General features: G+C 46.8%; 4 protein-coding genes across 5 annotated transcripts; 1 reads left to right on the forward strand and 3 right to left on the reverse strand.

The window, feature by feature from the left end:
* Positions 1-326: 326 nt before the first annotated feature.
* On the reverse strand, positions 327-892 carry DFL_007029 (uncharacterized protein; the record flags this gene model as incomplete). Its single annotated transcript, XM_067636546.1, has 4 exons — positions 327-346; positions 427-549; positions 718-799; positions 881-892. 4 exons carry the CDS (start codon positions 890-892, stop codon positions 327-329), a joined length of 237 nt encoding a protein of 78 aa, XP_067488151.1.
* Positions 893-5,474: 4,582 nt separating this feature from the next.
* Positions 5,475-9,522, forward strand: DFL_007030 (uncharacterized protein; the record flags this gene model as incomplete). Its single annotated transcript, XM_067636548.1, has 4 exons — positions 5,475-6,510; positions 6,572-6,643; positions 6,703-6,921; positions 6,980-9,522. The coding sequence occupies 4 exons, from the start codon at positions 5,475-5,477 to the stop codon at positions 9,520-9,522; spliced, it is 3,870 nt and encodes a 1,289-aa protein (XP_067488152.1).
* Positions 9,523-11,546: 2,024 nt separating this feature from the next.
* DFL_007031 (uncharacterized protein) lies at positions 11,547-16,134 on the reverse strand (the record flags this gene model as incomplete). 2 transcript variants are annotated; one of them, XM_067636550.1, is made up of 10 exons in its annotated part: positions 11,547-12,336; positions 12,398-12,704; positions 12,769-13,415; positions 13,468-13,557; positions 13,609-13,987; positions 14,046-14,864; positions 14,935-15,054; positions 15,121-15,127; positions 15,213-15,764; positions 15,865-16,134. In XM_067636550.1, 10 exons carry the CDS (start codon positions 16,132-16,134, stop codon positions 11,547-11,549), a joined length of 3,981 nt encoding a protein of 1,326 aa, XP_067488154.1. The 2 variants fall into 2 exon arrangements, with proteins under 2 accessions (XP_067488154.1, XP_067488153.1); XM_067636549.1 differs by lacking the exon at positions 15,121-15,127 and having other exon boundaries at positions 15,128-15,764.
* Positions 16,135-17,439: 1,305 nt separating this feature from the next.
* Positions 17,440-19,441, reverse strand: DFL_007032 (uncharacterized protein; the record flags this gene model as incomplete). The annotated part of the gene is made up of 3 exons (XM_067636551.1): positions 17,440-18,342; positions 18,401-18,910; positions 19,211-19,441. 3 exons carry the CDS (start codon positions 19,439-19,441, stop codon positions 17,440-17,442), a joined length of 1,644 nt encoding a protein of 547 aa, XP_067488155.1.
* Positions 19,442-20,017: the final 576 nt, after the last annotated feature.

A 20,017-nucleotide genomic window follows, 5' to 3' on the forward strand; every position in this document is an offset into this window, starting at 1 on the left:
GGGCGATATGGCCATGGGGAATAGTAGTATAAGTAAGATTAAAGCGTTAAGATACGTTGTTACTTGCTTAAATTTATAAATAGGCGTCCTCTACGGTATATGGCGGCCGGGGAGAGGTAAATTAATGATATACGATACTAGCTAATCACTCGCAGATCAATAGCATCTGTTAGCATTTCATATTATTTCCTGAGATTCAAAATCCTGTCATAATTGAAACTGAGAGGGCGACGGGCTTGGTTTTGCAGTGAACGCTCGATATTACGTGCAATTTTGACTCTAGAGATATCGACATCACATGGATTGTAGGGGATCTCTGGAATGGTTTAGACCCGGGATAAGTATGCTATAAAATGTAATAAAATTCTTCGATTTTACTATTTTGTTTGAACTCCGTGTCCATGGGGCGTTCGGGATCCTACTAACCTAAAACGAGGTAGGGTTCTTCGCGAACTGAATAGCTACGTAGCCCGATAGGCCTATAGGGTTCTAAAAGTACGGATTGCGCAATCGTGGAATGCAATTCTGGTATGGTAAACCGATGGGTTACTATACAATTCGATCTCGAGACTAAGGTGTCAATATCTATATCCGGCCAATGCCTTGCCTAATTGATTATTCCCCAAGCTTCCGCGCAAGTACTTTTCCTAGCTGGACGGCTAGTTTAAGCTTTGGATAATCTGTCAAGCATTATATTGCACGTTCTAGTATACGAACTCGAAGCGGTCTTCTGAAGAGATGGCGTGTTGATCGTTGTCACTGGCCGCCGTCTGGGGTTGCCGGTTGGCTCGAAGCTCATCTGTAAACGCGCTCTCCAATTAAGCCTTATAAAGGGCGCTATTTGAGACGTGGAAGGTTTTAGCGTGCAATATATACGTACGCATGTGGCCATGATTCTGCGTGGGAGTGGCACCAGTATCGAGAGTGGCACGGGGGTTTTTGATGATCGATATCGATCTCAAACTTGAGCGAAGGATCTGATGCGAAGCTTCATACCTTCCTAGGCGTACTATAAATACATCGAATGTCTAAGGCTTCGTGCTCTAGTAATAGGGGAGTTTGGTTGAGGACTTTGACTGAGTTTCAACATGTATTCTCAAAGTTCATCTTATTCCATGTTGAATTTTTCTTGGAAATCGACCTGGTATCCTGGGATCTAGCGTGTTGCCTGTTGTAAAATAGAAACGTTGAAGCTGTCAACATGGTTCGAGCTGGGGAATTAATTCTAGGGAACTCGAAAAGAAGCATTGGTCTGAGTCTATTTTTATTCAGAACATAGCCTGCTTTCCGAACCACGAAAAGGAAACTCGAGACATCACTTCGCTGATCAGTAGCGTTTCGAACGAAATTGTCAACATTTCGCGAACGCCTTTTTGGAATTTCTTTCGTTTTGTAACTCATATGTAGACTAAGAATTAATCGAATTGGCGGGTCGGTTCAAGGAGAAATGCTTTCATGGATCCTCAAGCTTTTTGAGGCCTGAGGGTTTCGGGAAGGAGCGAGAAAAAAATGGCATATGGTTTCTACCCCTTTTGATTTGAAAAAAATGTAGCTGGGAGATTTGATATGGATTGGGGCATATTAATAACTAATGGGCTATTCTTGCTGGCATTACATTGGTGAAAAAAAGGGTTGATGGGGAAACTAGATTCAAAACGTCTTTCAAACGGATTCATGGGGAAAAAAAGGACGAGGGGTTAGGTCTTGTTGAATGAGAAGAGGGTACACTGGGGGTTGGTATAGGAAGTACCACCTGTGAACCTCGAATTCAATCTAGCTAGGGATAACCGTCGGCCATCGATACAATTGCAATTGAGAAGAAAGTCGGGTTAAACCGATTCTGGAAAAGTGGCATATGGAAACCCCGACACATGCGAGAAATCTACAAGTAATTTTGCGGGCTGGGGTACCTTGGAGATATGACGGCGAGACGTACCGAAACCACAGAGGGACCCAAGATTGCACGCTAAGGGAAACAAGCTAGGTAAACGATGGTATACCATTTTTCAGTGTGACACTTGCTGTGGACAATTTTTGTTGGTTTGGAAGACTTTCCCGTACCTTTTTTTTTTTTGTCTCTTCTCCTTTGCAATGGGGTACCAGATGGCCGGTTCTGGACAACCAATTGATTCTCTAACAGTTGAGATTTGGGATTTTGGTTACTGGGAAGCTTGAGAGACGGAATGAAATGAGGCGCTGAAAATGGACCAAGCCGCAGTCTCAGCCTGCAGCTTGGCTTGGGCCTGACAGCAGGTGACCCGCTTTGAGGGACAGCGGCTTTTCCAGGCGAAGAAGAAAGAACCCAAGTCTGGCAGGCCGGAGGAAACACCTCATGTCACCCCATACGGATCGTGCAGCAGACGGTGTAGCAAAGAAGCGGGTATGTGTGGGTGGATCCGAAGATTGGGTAGGACGAAACATTGAGCTGGAGAAGCACGGTACAAATTCATAGGTCAAGAGGGAAAAAAACCAGATGGTGTACATAGATTGAGGGGAGCCAGAACACGAACTACGGGAACTTGTGCTGCAGGCGTAGGCGCCTGGGATGTAGTAATAGATGCGATGTATGCATGTATGGTAGATGCATGACGGTAGGAGAAATCATTACGAGAGCATATACCAGCGCATGACTAGGGAAAAGAAGATGGGGGATCGATTCACTGGACGCTTTATTCTCCCCAGGGGAAATTTCCGAGAGAAGATGTATGTATGAACATGTACAGCAGCTTGGAGTGTTGCAGCTATTTACTTCCTGATCTGTATCTTGCATGCGATTCAAACCAAGCGTAATGAGGTATACCCTTGGACTGTGCATCCGCAGCGGCACGACGATATCGGCACGTTGGAGGTTCCCATGGGTCGATTGTTAAATTACTCGAGGCAATGCACCCGTTGTCGATTCGTATGAAAATTCGCAGAACGAAGTCATTTTCTCTGCTATCTAGATTCATGTATCCATGTAGCTACCAACTCTTTGCGGTTGGGAGCTTAGACCGTCTGAGCTCTCCTTTTTATGTTTCTCGGCACCAAATTTGGCGAGGGAGAGGCCATTTGGAGAAATCATATCACGCCTATCGCAGACCCTGATGCTTGTGAATAGAAAAATATGAATGGATACGAGCGGATGACTTGATTGCTGAACGCAAGAGCAATATATGACCGTATTCGATATAAGCAGCTCCTACTCCGTACACTGAGGAACATACATGGACCCGGTAAAGAAACCGGCGGTGACAGATTCGAGGGATATCTAATCAATAGCTCAAACGATCCCCACAAGCGTCACCTCAATGTGGACTCCCTTAATACGCTGCGCTAAGGCACCTGCTTGAACCTCATTTGCTGGAACGGGAGCTGTTATTAATGTTATTATCACTCAGAATTGTTGTCGCATTTTGCTGGCCATGGCCGAGGTGTCTCCCTTTTGTTATTATTTGTTTGGCGACGAGACCTGGTCAGAGAACGAGAAATTGAAAGAGTCAAAAGTTGCCTGGCGTCTTGCTTGCTTACTTGCCTTACTCCTTTATCCACAAATTCCAAAAACTCAAAGGCTATACTTAATAATACTCAAGACTCAGAAAATTCCACAGTAGTTACCGCTCGAGAGCATTCGAAAGCTGCGGGCGCACCCTCATCATATTATTTATTTTATTTCACGGCATTCAACGTTACGTATAAACGGCATTTGGGGGGAAATATTATACCAGCATATACCAGACTATACTTCTTCGTACACAAGCTGGGTTTCTTTGTTCGGCATAATTGCCACGATTGTTCAGGTACGGTAAACTTGGCCATCCATCCTTTCCTGTTCCTGGATTGTGCCTGGACTGCTCGTCAGGTCCGCTCTCCGATGGTTCTTCGCATCTGGTCAACATCCCGGCTTCCTCCTTGTTACCGCTGTTCTTATTATTAGCCCACAACGTTACTTCAACCCGCTTACTCCCTTGCCCGCTCCTTCCGTACATACATAACATCCTCCATTTCATTCATCCATTCGTTGTTTCTTTTAATCATATACACATTCGTATCTATACGCACAGCTGCAGTCTGGCGGTTCAATTGCTTTGCGAATTCGAATTCGAATCGAACCAACTCCAACATCGGCTAAGCGAGTTCTGTGCGGTCGAACGATTTACCCAGCCCAGCCCCCGTCTACCGTAGTACTGCACCTATTGTTTCCGTTCGAAGGCTGGCCACGGACAGTTTCTGGTTGATGATTCCCGGAGTGACTGGTTTCGAAAGCATATCCACCACCGTATTTTTTGGTCTGAGCAATATCAATATACCTAGCGGCGGAGTTTGTGCCCGAGATATTTCAGTGGCTCGCTCTTCGGATGCACCGGGCGAATTCTGACGGCAGCCTATCTTTTGCAGCTCCCTCTCTGACTTGGTCCTTTTTAGACATCTCACTTTTTTTCCGCAGTGCGCTCTTGATTATTATTCTTATTTGATCCTGTCATTTTGGCAAGTTCGAAACGGAACGTCACAGCCGGAACGTACATTTCCAAGGCAGATAGATCCAGAAGAAACTAAAACAAATTTGTTAGTTGATTCGTTCGTTCGGTTAGTTCGAGCGGACGGAATTGGGAATCAAATCCAGCGATCGTGCATCGGTGGTCCCTTTGGTGTTCCCTGCGGCTGGAACCAGAGCTGGTGGTCTCGTTATCGTTGTGTCGTTCACGCCAGCTGGATCGGGGAGTTTAGAGCACGACGCTGGTACGTACATACTTCTGTCTGTACCTGCGCCGAACGAATCACCAGCTGACTATCATCCCTCCATCCAACGTCAGCCAGCCAGCCCTACATAATCCTATATCTCAGTCTGATCTGGTAGTCTTCTTCCATCCAATCTTGCTGGTTTCGGCCGTCAAGAGCAGGGCGGCTATTCGTCGGTGGATCGTTCTCCTGTTGGTTGTTTGTTAATCAACTGCAACTGGCTGACTAAAGCGAGGCGGCATCACTGAACTAACCAACTGGAACTGAACTCCCTCCCGCTCCACACCATACTTGCATACACCTCCACACCCACCACTGCTATACTACACCACCCACAACCCTCCATCAAACTAGCATCCCTCCCATCTCTCTGCACCCCTGCTGCTCTGCATCTCTCCTATCCAGGCAGCAGTAATAACTTCCAGAACAATTCTCATCCTTCCTCTGGCTTCAATTTCGGTGCCGATTTACGGTAGTTATTATTAACTCTTGTCGACGACCCGCCTGGCGTTGCTTCCTCGAACCCGTTCCTTCGTCCGTCCGTCCATAAACTCCTCCTTATTCTTCTTGTTAACGACATCCGATACCCCGTTCCTTTACGACTCTTATACTACATTGAAACGGCAAGCCGGCCTGTGCCCTCTGGACCCTCGAGAATTTTGAAATCCGCGACAGCAATACTCTCTTCTCGAGCCCAAGAAACCTTGCTAATCCTGCGTTTGGCGATATAAGCTTTCCGCCCAGTAGCGGATCTCATGGAGGACGTGGTGAATTCATCAGGAGGTCATCCTTCAACCTTACTGTCGGCTCCTTCCAGCACCTCTTCTTCCTCTGCTCAGCTTTCCGCTGACCCCCAATCTCCTACTAACCACCGAAGACGTTATACCGGCCCTTCTATCCCTCTCCGACCTGACGGTCCTCTCCCACCGGTACTCTCTAATGGATTTACACAGATAGCAGCACCATCGATTATTGGTCCAGGGGGATTTGAGTCGGTCGATCGATTTCGGTCGAATTTTGGGTATCCTTCGCAGTATAGTGGTGCTGCTGGTTCGCAAAACCAACGTCAGGGACGGCCTGCAGGTCTCAGACACTCCAGCCCGCATAACCACCAAAGACGCCAATCACGATCTTCCGATAGGGATGTATTCCAGTCTGAACTTGGAGGATTTCTAAATTCAAGCTGGAGCAGTAACAATTCGGCACGATTAGCAAATTCCGCTCTTGGTCCTCGTCATAGCATAGCGAACCTTCAGGCGAACAATAAGTCTGAGGCTACGTTGCCAGCACAACCACCTTCCTCTCGACCACAATATCGAAGTCAACGATCGAGTTACACAATGTCGAACTCTATGCCGTCTACTCCCCGTCATCCTCGAACACGACACGATGCTGGAAAGTCTCGTTCCCCATCCCCTACTCCCTTCACCCTCGACTCTCCTCGTTCAGCAGCATCCGACCCAAGCACACATCCTATAATACGTTCTAGATGCCAATATGAAAGTGGATTGGTATTACAACGCAGAAGGATACAGTATTCGATAGGAAGCGATCCTTTGCCGGAAGAGAAGCCGCCGAAGGATTCCTTGTCGGCCGGGGATGAAGAAAAGCTTACAGCTGATCTGGAAAAGTTATACTCCGAACTTCTTCCTTCGGAAGAGAGCAACGAAAGAAGACGGAAATTCTTGGAAAAGTTAGAGAAGTTGTTAAACGATGAATGGCCTGGTCATGAGATCAAAGTTCGGCCTTTTGGGTCGACGGAGAACAGACTCTGCTCGACGGATTCGGATGGTATTACTCTTTCGATAGATTCTGACCCATTTCATATGACTAACCGATTTGTACCATTCAGTTGACGTCTGCATCGTAACGGATTTCAAGGACCTCGAAAACGTCTGCTTGTTAGCGAAAGTTCTGGGAAAACGTGGGAATATCAGCATCCGCTTACATGTAAATTGGGAACTGACGGTTGGTGCAACTTAGATCGTATGGAGCGTATCGTCTGTGTTCAGAACGCGAAGGTGCCCATTGTTCGAATATGGGATCCGGAGTATAAGGTACAATGCGACATGAACGTAAACAATACTCTTGCTCTCGAGAACACGAGGATGGTCAAGACCTACGTCGATATCGATCCGCGAGTCCAGCCCCTAGCGATGATTATCAAGTACTGGACGAAGCAGAGGATATTGAACGACGCTGGTAGGTCCTCCTGTTTGAAATACTCTCTCGCAAGATTTCTGACTATTATTCCGAACAGCGGGCGGAGGAACACTTTCGTCGTACACCTGGATTTGTATGATTGTTAACTTTCTTCAAACACGGGAGCCGCCGATATTACCGTCACTACACCAGCGTGAGCATAAGAAACGACCACCACAGAACGGGGTGGACGTATCTTTCGACGATGACATCGAAACACTCCGTGGTTTCGGGAAGGCGAACACTGAGAGTCTGGGGTCCCTTCTGTTCAATTTCTTCAAGCGATATGGATATGAAATCGATTTTGAGAAGAACGTCGTTTCGATTCGTATGGGAAAGCTCATCTCGAAAGCTGAAAAGAAGTGGGATGCCTTGCTGGGGAACCGGCTTTGTGTGGAGGAGCCCTTCAGTATTGCACGGAACTTGAGCAATGGAGCCGACGACAATGCAGTACGCGGAATCCACGAAGAGTTCAGGCGGGCGTTCAAGCTTTTGGCTGAAACGCCCCCAAATCTCACGGCTTGGAGCGAAGAATACGTCTTCCCCAAGGAAGAGCTCCCCAGTGCTTCGGATTTCGTCAAACCGGCATCTCGGCCTATTCAGATGACCAGGAGTAACTCTGCTAACAAAGGGAGATCAGCTGACACTGGAAGATCGAGAAATAGGCAGTTTGGCGGCTATAGCAATACTAGGAATGGTGGTACCTTCAATAGCCGTAGAGCGTCTAGCGGGTCTACATTTTCCAATGCCAACGTACCGGTAACGACAAATTTGCTGAATGGGCCAGGAGGGTATCAGTTTGTGCCGAATTCCGATGCAACCTTCTCCTACCCTACTCTGGAGACACTGCCCAAGTCCATCATAGACGTTCAACGTACTTGTAGACAGAACGTAATTGCACGTCAGAATCTTCTTAATACTAACCTTCTGGCTGCCCAGGCGCAATTTCATGCCCTCAGTTATTCGACATACTTGTTTTGCCCGCAGCTTCTTTATCTACCTAATACGATTGGTGACTACAGCGCGAATGTCGCAGCGGCTGCGACGGTTCCGCAGACCAGTCTCGATCAACGATTGAACCGAACGAAGAATCTCCAACCCGGTGGACCAAGATCACGCTCGCAACCTGCACCACACCTAGATCCAGGCGCAAGACAAGTACCAAGTGTTATACACCCCGAATCTATCGCAGATAGCCAGGATTTGGGAGGTAGCGAGAGCATAGCTACAGCCTCTAGTACATCTGAGCAGCCACATACACCTTCTGAATCGCATACTGGAGAAGATAGCTTTGTGGACTACTACGGCTACTACTACCCTGGCCAAGAAGTCACAGCTGGTGTTTCGCCTGATCTATTTGTCAATCAAAAGGATGTAGTGGAACATCACTCAAAGGAGAAGATGGCTCCACCCAAGTTTAGCGACCATCGACGGTCGTCCCGGCCACCCTCCCCGATCACGACCACCAATCATTTGAGATTTGCCCAGAGTCAAGATGCGATTTGGTCGTCTTCGGAAGGTGATGGTGAAAGGTCCATCTCCCAAGATTCGTTCGATGAAGAACCGAGACAGCGTGGCCCGGTCATTGTCAACGGTTCTGCTAGCAGTGTTCCGGTGACGCCACCATTCGACAATGATGATTCCCCACAGCTTAGTCTGCATGGAGACTCTCTGCACGAGGAAAGCTTGTTCCATAGCCCGGCGGCGTACTCAGACGCTTATGTCCTTGACCATAGCCACCAACACGGTAGTTATAGCCAACCAGCGGCGCACGAAGACTTGAGCGGTCATGGGAAAGGGAGTTATGCAATTAATTCGTATGGGCTCCCAATATCGTTCCCGACGTTCCTGCCGTTTCCTCCAGCGTATTCTACAATGCCTACCTCGAACTTCGACCCCAGCACTGGCCAAAAGCTAAGACACCGACAAACAATGCAGCAGCAGCAGCAACAACAACAACAATATGGACGGCAACACGATGTTGAACAGGCTACATCCACATTGAGGAACACCGACCAGAGGCAGCCGCACCTCGACCTTGCTACCCCAAATCATACGCAACCGGCTCGAGAGACGAAGCAGGCCTCTCCAACCAAAGATAAGCAAGGAAGTACTAACAGCTCCAATGATGCGCCAGCCAACCCGAAGCAAACTGGAAGCACACCTGCCTCAACTTGGAAGAATTCCTCACCGAAGAACGGTTCTGGCAAAAAAGCGAAGCCATCTGGTAGCGAAGCTGATAACTCGTCAGAGGATGGGAACATTACCGCCAAACAAACGGCACAGACGAATCAATCGAGTAGATCAGGAACAGTTCGGGCGAAATCAATGGTGGATGCCATCCAAGCTATCACTAAGTCTGCTAGCACGGCCGGCCAAAACTCCACTTCCCACAATCCCAAGTCGAATTCGTCATCTTCTGCCTCTACCAAGTTGGACGATAGCCCCACTCCAACGAACCAGGGTCAAAATAATACTCATTCTAAGCAGAAGGAGTGGAATAAGAACTCTCATAAACGAAAGGGTGGTAATAAGAAGAAGCGAGCCACAGCAAACACAGATACAGCGGCGACCACTGGAGATGACCGCAAAGGCGGTTAAACACATGAAGTTGACGCTATGAACATGATTACGTCGTATAGCTCAAACTGTATGAGTTTATGATCATGCTTCTAACGATTTTGACATGCAATATTGCGTTTGCGTCTTTTATTTTCCGTTTCTACATGTGCTTTCTTTTCTGAGCGATTTTTTAGATCGATATCATTTTGCGGCAGCCTCTGCCTTCCTCATCAAAGGACTCGATTCGCATCCTCCCTTTTTTTTAGCGACTCTGGCCTGATATATATGTCAGTTATTTTCGACATTCGAGAGGAAGGAATAAGCGACACGAGGATTTGTGGTATGGAGAGGACTCTATGTCTTTGTGCTGAGGCGTTTAACTGGGAAATTTTCCGATTGCATCGAAAAAGTTTTCAAAAAAAGAGATCTATAGAAGGGGCTGAATGTTTTCCGGTTGTTTTAGCGGCGTCTGTGATACCGATATCGACTACCCCGCCCCCATTCCTTTCTTCGCAACCGCCCTCCTGGTATCCGTAACAACCTGCTCTTCAACCTCAACCTTTCCCTAGCGGTAGGATGGAAACACAGTACATATACGATATGCCATGATAAGGCAATAGTGGAGGGCGAGATGGAAGTGAACATTAATCCCTTTGGCTCCGACATTCGGTTGTTTTTCGTATACAGCAAGTTTTTTTTATAAGTTGCATCGCTATTTTTTTACTTGCGCGTCTACTACACATAGCTCGGCCGTTTTGTACTTAGTCAGTTCTCATCAGCATTAAAACATACGGGTGGTCGCTCTTCTGCACGTAACCCCGTCCCCCTAAACCCCACACATCCCTGACACGCCACCCTTCCCCTCTTCTTCTTTTTATCACTGTCTGCGGTTTTTGTCTGTTTGTGTCCTCCTTTCTCATCATAGTTCTGTGTGTTCAAAAGGATAGCGGATTGTTTTTATAGGTTGTTTTTGTTTTCCTTTTATAATTGCATGCAAGCCTTTAGTCATAACTTTTAGTTTCTTTTTTTGTTTTTTTTTTTACTCTTTCGATTCATGTATATTCTGCGATTCTAACAAATACCTTTTTTTTTCTGCCTTTGATGCGATTCGATGCCCTCTTACTCTTTCCTCCTACCCTTTCTCTAGCCTTGCAATCGCGCAATTGGCTGTATCTCGACAGTTTTTTTCTTCTCATTTGTGGAGAAAATTTGTCTGTCTGTAATGTTTCCTCTTCTTTTTCCATTGTCATCATCATTGCTATCACCTCATTGAAACCTGTTAAATAAATGATATCCCCCCATTGCCGCCCCGCGCCGCACAGTACTTTGGATGCATTTTGATATTTGAGTTCTGCATCATGTTTTTTTTTTTCTTTCTTTTTTTTTCTTATGCTGTTATTACTTACTAAAAGAGGGAGAGAGAGAGAGAGAGAGAGAGAGAGAGAGAGAGATGAGAACAAAAGAAAGATATTGATAGCGAACATTCGAACAACAAAGAAATGGAAAAAATACATATATTGGATTAAAAACACAAAACACGGTATACATACATATTCAGCGGCGTCTCTTTGGAAAGCAAGCTTAAGTACCTCGGGTTTCTTTCTTCTTCTTTTTCTCTTTTTTCTGGGGTAAAATTGGTAAAAACAGATGGGAGAAATATTGGTGTCATGGATCTTTTGCATTGCGATTGCTGTATTGTTCCATTCGAAATTTTGGTCGTTTATATGCGTCATTCATGATCAAAGTTCGGTTTCTTGGATTTTTTCGCCAGATGCATGCGATATGTATATTTAAGAGTGGTCGTTAATTGCGCGTCCAGAGAGTATAAGGCCTTTGGATGTTGGCAGGTTGTGTATCTATAGAGGGTTTATATATATCGAACAAATTGATACAGAAGGAGCTATATGTTACGATAACTGTAGATGTTTTATTATATGTCGAGGATGCTTCTTAATTAGCAACCAACAAGCAATCTCTAATCTAAGCCCATCCAACACAAATACCCTCCAGAATACCACACTTCCCTCTAAGCATCCTTCGATTATAGATGATAGCATAAATATCTACGCCGGATCCATCCCATCGAATTCAATCAACCTCCTAACCAACGCCACAGCTTCACTCCCCGCAACCTCCAACGCGGGATTCTCGACCTTCTTCTGCAACTCCCTATCCAACAAAACCCTCAGACACTTCACCAAAACCCCAATCCTCAACCAACATTTCACTCTAATCCATCCATCGACTCTAACCCCTCTCCCGCTCATATCCAACTCCACATTCCCTCCTAACAATAACATCCCAAATGCACTGACGGGTGTAATATCCCTTAGGAAAACCTTGGATGTAGAAACTTTACTCGCGAAGGCCATGAATGCTGCGTTTCCCTTGAAACTCTGGGCATCGAATAATGTACTCGAAGGGTGTAAAAATGCCCTTTCGTCTTCTGTAAAGTACTTGATAGTTCGGGCTTCGGGATCTAACTCTTTAGCTCCACTCATTGTTGCTGCGTATTTCTTCTCCGGTAGTTGGATTCGTGCGATTTGTGGGCTGAACGAAGAGGCAACGATGGCGCGGACCAATGCGTCATTTCCATTATGTGAGTTTAGAGAACGGCTGGAGCCGGCGTCTTTATGGTAGGAAAGTGGGAGGAAGCCGATTTCTTGGAGGGAGGAAATGTATTGTGATTTATTGGATCGGATGTCGTTGAGTGTGGAGAGGGAGAGCATGTTCTGGTCACACCAGTTGCGAAGTTCGGAGTGTGAGAGCGTTGGGGCGATATTTGACCATTCTTCGAAGGCTTGGTAGTCCGCCATTAGATCGCCATTACCTGCACCGAATGAAGAGCGAGCTCTATTCTTTATATCAACAAGTTGCGTTCGCGGTTTTTTAGAGTATTGGAGGGAACACGTACTCTCTCGATTCATCCCGCTTCTCTCTGGGAACAACGAATGGTGACTTGACCGCCAATATAGACGCAATAGTCAACGCTGCGTCGACACAGCCAAAGATGGAGCCGTATATCATCAATTTTGCACTCCTCACATCGGCTGGGATGGTACTCAAATGCTTCCCAAGGCCTGTCAAATCACCATCCTTCAGAGCTCCCATTCGAGTCAATGTCGTCAGCGCCGCGTCCACAGTACGGGTGTCCGGCGGTGTCAACGCTGACCTCAAGAATGTCCCAACATCTTTGACTCCCATAGCTTTAATCGTAAGGCCTTTCCAGAACATACCCTTGTCAGCCACTTTGTAATATTCGGCGGGGAATATTTTTTCTCTTACATATATTCTCCAAAGGCACTCTCAAAATCTCTGGTGTCGTAGCTTCCTTCATCTTATCCATCTCCGTGTTCCTCGTATACAATTTATAACAATTGCCCTCCCTAACTCTACCGGCTCTACCCCTTCGTTGCTTACAAGACGCCCTCGACGCCCATGTCTCTGCGAGCCGTATCATGCGGGTTTCGGGATCGAATAGGGTCTCTTTCACACGGCCGGTATCGATTACTGCCACAATATCCTCGATAGTAATAGACGTTTCGGCAACGTTTGTTGCACAAATAATTTTTCTTTGTCCCTTCGGTGCACGCGGGAACACCTTTCGTTGTTCGGCAGGAAGAAGCGATGCGTGTAGCGGGTAAGCAAGGTATCGGTATGATTCTGGAATATCATTAATGGCCTTTATCGCCCGATGAATTTCCAAGGTACCCGAAAGGAAGATTAAAATGGAACCGTCTTTTTCGCCAAGGTCTTCGTCGATCGCTTGGACGGTGGCGGCGATTAATTCGTAGTTGACACCTTGTCCAAGAGCTCTCATTTGCATGCCAATGGCGGGATCCACGTCTGCTGTGTCGGAATCCACCGGTCTTAGCTTTTCTCCGCGAGCTAAAGCGTTGAAGTTTGTAAACCGAAGGACATCATCGAGATAGCTTCGAGTACTATTAGCTAAGAATGCAGAGAGATTTGTAGGAAGAATCTTACAAATCGTTAACAGGGAATGTTCGTCCTTCAATATTGACAATTTGAACATTACCAAAGTAGCCCGCAAACACCTTTGCATTCAACGTCGCACTGCACACTGTCAGTCTTGTCTTCATAAAATTCAAATAAAGTCGAACCTACCTCATCAAAACCAATTTCAAATCTTTTCTCTTCGTCAACAACCTCTTCATCAGAACCAACAAGAAGTCACTATCTAGCGACCGTTCGTGGACTTCATCAATGAAGACATGAGAAACATCTGACAACCCATCACCATCATGCAGTCGTCGTAATAGGACACCAGTCGTCATAAAAGTGATGCTGGTATTAGACCCCATCTTCGACTCTCCTCTAATCGCATATCCGACCTCCGAGCCCACGGCGACGCACCTCTCCGCACTAACTCTCTCAGCCAAGCCAATAGCTGAAATACGTCTGGGCTGGGTGCAAAGGATCTTTGCCGCAGTTCCAAGATCCCGGTGGATCAAATCATCCAAGACGAATTGAACACATTGCGTTGCTGTGGTATTCTGTCAGGCATATATTCCAGAGCTATCGAAAGCTATAGGAATACTTACATTTTCCAGAACCGGTTTCACCGGAAATGATGGTAACTGAGTTACTATCAATGCACTCGGTAATGTGTGCCCTGAGATTCCAAGCTGGCAGTGATCTTCTAGCAGCCATCATCTTTCTCCCCTCCATAGTATCCATTCTCTCTTCGGCGAGTTTCAACATTTCCAAGGCCTCAGGAAGACCTGGGGTCCAATCTATCGGACTGGTTCTATGCTTTGCATTCTTCTTCTTCTGTGCTGTAGGTTTATGCGCACTTCTGATGGAAGCAGCACCAGCAACTACACTGGATACTTCTTTGAGCTTGCCAGGTCGATCCACCATTTCTTCGATCGAAGTTTCCAGCCAATCGACAACCGCAAATATCATAGCTTCGCCCTTCAAAGGTTCAGCATAATCCGCAATCCGTCTAATCAAGCTCAATCGCACATGTGAAGGCAGCAATGGTTCGCTGATCACAGCCCATATCGGAATCTCATCTGGATAAGAGCCCGAACACGGTTTCCTAACTTCTAGCGAAAGCTTTGTCGGAAGCTTTTGACTGTTAACTTCTAACTTGACCTGGCAGATGTCTTCGGAAACTCGGATGAACTTTTCGCCGTAGATAGCTTCGAGGGAGTCTTGTTCTTCCTTCCAATGTTCAGATGAGAACTCGAGTTCGTCATCGAAGATTATAAGATCGTCTTCGTTGTTGACTGCTCGTCGTTTGGGCTCGCCGTAGACTAGTGTTTGCATGAGGATCTCTGCGGCACGAGTTTCATTATCACTACATGCCGCAAGTGCCTCACGCGCGGCTTCAATGGGGTATCCAGCCGCCGAAAGTCCTAAAACGTCTTCATTAGCCAGCGACGCACCTCCAAGAGGAAAAAAAAAAGATTAAAGAATCCAACGTACGTTTGGCGGCGTACTCTCTCGCCAAAGAATCCGTGACAAAAGCCACCGCTCCAACCGTATAATTATCCGGCAAATACTTCGGCGGCATATCGTCCTCGGGAACATGAATAAGCAACCACTCTACATAACCGACGTCCTCACATAATCAGCCAACTATTCTTGGTATTCCTGTAACTCGCGACCAACCTCGAACCTAATGCGTCCTCCAGATTTGTAGCCCACTCGCACGATTCCTCTGCATGGCTGATTCTGAACCCAGCGGTAGTCAATTGACTCACGATCGAATGTTTGGTCGTATTGTCGAGGGTATTGTCGTATTTCCAGTCCTTGTTCAAACGTATGAACTTTTCGAGAAGGCCTCTGGTGCCCTTTCCCATATTGACGAGGACCGAGCCGGCCCAGCCCTTGGGTACCTGTGAAGAGGATATTGAATGTGCACCGGTAGTTGCAACGGTTCCCACCAAAGCAGCCTTTTCTCTCGCTGCAGCTTTCTCGGCATCTGCAGCTATCCTCTCACGTTGTACTTGGAACGGGTCTTCGCTGTACTTCGACTCCAAACCCTGCTTTACATCTTCCTTCTTGACCGCTTCGAATGCTTGCCAGTAAGGCCTGTGAGTCGGTGGGAGGGCATATTGTAGGTTTCGGCCGGAGTAGACCCTGTGTAAGGCATATGTAGCTGCGAAATGTCGAGCTTCGAGAGCTGTTGGGTGGAATGCAGGGACGGTTTTGAGGTTCGAAGGAGGATCGAAACGGATTGTTTCTGTCTCGTGGGTTTTAGGATTCTTGTAACGGATTATGACGGACGATTGGTGACCTTCCTTGGATTGTCTCTATTGATGCTGTTAGCTACCTTTACTCTCTTTCTTCTCGAAGGCATGTAACAATGCACAATGCCGTGATAACAGAACGGAGGATAATAGAATTCCATACATTAGTGTACTCCGGCTTGTCCCAATGATTCTTGACCGTCAATTCGTAAAAGAGGGCTACAGGGAGCTTCCCGGTCCACCCTTTCCCGCCGATGATCTCATTCAAGCTCGGTTTTGGCGGTTCCTGAGGTTCGACGGCGGCAGCGGCGCCTTTGCCTTTAGCATTGCTGCTGGTAGATTGCGCTTTGCCTTTCCCCTTGCTGGAGCTGGCGACAGCGGGTTCAGCTTTGGATTTCTCGGGAGCAGCCTTTGCAGGCTTTTTGGGCGGCATTTAAGGCTGGCTTTTTGTTTTTTTGTTTGGTATGGCGGTATGAGCTGCAGGGGATGCGTTATTGTTTGCCAACACGGTGATACCTGTTGGTTGTGAGGAAGAGAGAGTGATGATATGATGGAAAGAAGAAAGGAGGAGGATGTCGAAACTTGGATTACAAAATTACCTGAGGAGAATTCTAACTAGAAGACAACGATCAATTTACAAAGTTTACTCTTTTTCTTAATTCTTCTCCCAGCTACAATACAATGAATCGAATCCAATTTAGCTTGGGAAGGACCAGATTTTGATGTCATCGATCTCGTCTACATAAGACCGAAACCAATCTTGTTTATTCCGAAATATAGATTTTCCGATCATTTCATAAGCCTATGGACCTATGTTTTTTTCTTATTTCTATTCCTTCTATCTTTCGTTCTGTTCGCTCTTGTTCTTCTTCATCGCTTACATAAAAGCATCACAGTTACAAGAGGTGTAATACAAATGTCTTGCAGACACCATCGGCTAAACGTTAACGGGTGCATACAGCAAGGAGTATGGTGTGGCATGGTGTGGTATAGTATGGGAGTGGAAGAGGAGGGACTCCCAGGGAGGGATTTCGATCTTTCCATTGCGCAAAAGGGATCTTTCTCATAGATAGGGAACTACATAAGAGGGCTTTCCTGTGTCCCCAACTTTTATTCGGGGAGGGTGGGGACCAGGATATACAAAATAAACGCCGGCAACTGTGAACCTGTCCGAAGAATCATGCTTAAAAGTAACGATAAAAAATAAAAAAAAATAAAAAATCCGAAAGCAAGAAAGGAGGCGTAGGGGCATTTGTCGCGAGGGAGAAGAAAGGAAAGGGAAAGGGAAAGGGAGCAGAGAGTTTATTTTACGGGAAAATATATTGAAGAAAGGAAAAGGGACATACAGGAAGGAAATATTGGTTTACAGGAGGAATCTGGTATCAGGACCTAACGTAGGTTTTAAATATTACAAAGGGGGGCCGTACAGGATATTATCACTAGAACACGGTGTGAAGGAGGAGGGGGTTAGGGCAGACATGATTGGGCGGATACATTTCAAATATGGGGGGAAAGGCGTGGGTAGACGTAGGAACCAACAAAGCGAATTGTTGAAAGCACTAACAAAAACCATTAAATCCCGATATTTGAAGAAAAGGAACAATTTCGTAAACCGAATCGGGAGAGGGAAAAAAGGGCGTGAGGGCGTGGTCGCGTAGTATGCTTCTCTTTCGATTCTAGTAGTCCTCTTCTGAAGGTCCAGCTTGGTGTGTATACCATGCTAGGTAAGCGAGACAGCTTACATGTCCATAGTATCACCCTGGTTGGCGAAGCTGAATCCTCCCTGAGCGGGTTGGGCACCGAAGCTGAAGGTGTTGCCCTCCGTGGTCTGCTGGGGAGCAATTCCTTGAACATCCCCTTCATCTTCCTCATCACCGAAGTACTTCTCAATGATGTTGTACGCCTTCATGTAGATCTCCTCGTTGGCGTTGTTCTGAGCGTTGTGGATCTTCTCCATTCCACCGGCTTCTTCGATGAACAAGGCGTACTTGTTGATGCCTTCGCCGTTGGTCTCCTTGTCCATCTCGCCAACCTTCAAGATGTTCTCAAGGCCATCGAGGGCGACCTGAATGATCTTGTTATCCATGCAAGAGAGGAGGTCGCACAATGGACGGATGGCGCCTTGGGCAACCAAGTAACGAATCTGGTCAGGCTTCTGCAGACCGCCGCTAGTAGCATTGGAGATAGCCCAGCAAGCTTCCTTCCTTGTCTTGAAATCGCCGTTGCTAAGTAAGTTGATCAATGGGGGAATCAGGTTTCCATCAATGACTGCTTGGATCTGTGAAGAGTTGCCAGCAGTAATGTTCGAGATTGTCCAACAAGCTTCCTTGCGAATGCCATCCTTAGTGCTGCTAAGCAGGGACAGAAGTGCCGGGAGAGCTCCACAGTTTATTATAACTTGGGTCTGAACGTCATCTCCTGTGACGATGTTTCCGACAGATCGAAGAGCTGGAGTTTGGACGCTGGTGGAGTTGTGCATTAGAAGCTCAACAAGGCGACGTGGGATACCTGCTTCGATTACGGCCTGGATCTTATCATTGGAACCGTCGGATAAATAACTGATAGCCCAGCAAGCATCAATCAAAACCTCGTCGTCTAAGCTGTAAACCAACTTGGCCAAAACCGGGAGGGCAGGGAGGATCTAGAAATAATCATTTAGCCATCCAGCTAACAAAAAATTGTAATGGGAATACACTCACGGTTTGCCAATCAGGTTGTGGGGTCTTTCCACGGCAGAAGTTGCTAAGAGTCCAGGTAGCGTTGCGGAGCATGCTCAGCTTGCGGCTGTCCCCAAGAAGCTGGAGAAGTGGGCGGAGGGCACCAGCGCTCAAGACATAGTCCCTGCATTGAGGACTATCACCGGCAATATTTCCAAGAGCCCAGACGGCTTGCTCTCTGACATCGGGTTCGTGGCTGCTCAAAAGCTCAACAAATATGGGAACGGCACCGGCGTTGATGACCACTTGAGTTTGTGCGGCCGAACCAGAGGCGATGTTAGTAAGAGCCCAAGCGGCTTCGAATTGAACCAGGGTGTGAGGAGACCGAAGGAATTCAACGAAGCGAACAACGACACCACACTCGATGACCTTTTCAATCGGTGGGTTCCTTTCCTTCGAGAGCAACTTTCGGAATTTGGTGGTGGCCAGGATTTGTTGGTCGATGGAGTCGGAAAAGACACCTTGGATCATGGAAGGAAGATCCTCAGTAAGCTAAATTGGGGGGGGGGAAGTACCCATGAAAGTTAGCAGAAATTCTAGAAGCAGATGTAATAAGGCATGATGGAACTAGGTATCATAGCACGACACGACACGATCAAAGGCAATATCTATGCGTTTGGAAGGGATACTAGGATTTATCGGACGACAAGACGAGATAATAGGACAGGGTCCGATAAGGATTTTAAGATAAAGCCCCACCAACACTTGTAAACAAGCGAAGGCCACCGGGAACCCCAGAACAGAGGGAGAGGGGGGTAAATATGAGGGTATATGGGACCAAAAAAAGCTTACCTGAGATTCGGTATTAGCGCTCTCATCATCGCTATCGACACCAGCGAGGCCAGAGTGGGGTGTGGGGCTTGTGATTTGGAGATTTCGTCTCTTGGCAAGGTTCTCCTCGCGTTTTTGCTTGCGGATTTCGACCTGTTGTTCTTCACGACGACGACGAAGCTCTTCGGGCTTGAAGGTGCCCTTGGCCTTGAAGTTTGTTCGTCTATGCTCTGGGATAAAACGGTCGGCCATGTTGACGGGAGTTCGCTGGTGGTTGTGGTTGTAGTGGTGTGGTGGTGATGGCTAGATCAGGAGGGAGATGTGGAGGAAGAGAGGATAAATTTTTCGAGGCGATAAAATATTTCCGCTCGCTGTGTTTGGTTTGCGTGATCCTGCACAAACAAGCTTCTCGAATAGCACAAAAAGAAGAGAGAGAGAAGGTTAGCCTGACGAACAGACAACGATGCACGATATTATGATGCTGAGGAAGCTATACGAGATAGCCAAGAGAGGGTTTGGTGAGGTGAAGTGATGTGAGGCGAGGTGAAGTAAAGGGAGGTGAGGGGTAGTTTGATGGAAAGAGGTAGGGATGACTACTAAATACCTAATGTTCTGCGCACGAGCTGGAGCTTTGAATAGCTAGTGAAGGTTAGAATAGAACAAAAAATAAAAAAATAAAAAAATAAATAAAAAATAAAAAATAAAACGCTTTGATCAGTAGCAAAAGCGAAGGAGGATCTGAACGAACAAACAAACCTCGAAAAAGGTATCAACAGGTGTCTTTAGACGAACGAGGAAGCTAGCCAGTAGACGTCGGTGGGTTTGAAG

The sequence above is a fragment of the Arthrobotrys flagrans genome (assembly GCF_004000055.1).
Source record: "Arthrobotrys flagrans strain CBS H-5679 chromosome Unknown unitig_8, whole genome shotgun sequence".
NCBI classification, from domain to species: domain Eukaryota; kingdom Fungi; phylum Ascomycota; class Orbiliomycetes; order Orbiliales; family Orbiliaceae; genus Arthrobotrys; species Arthrobotrys flagrans.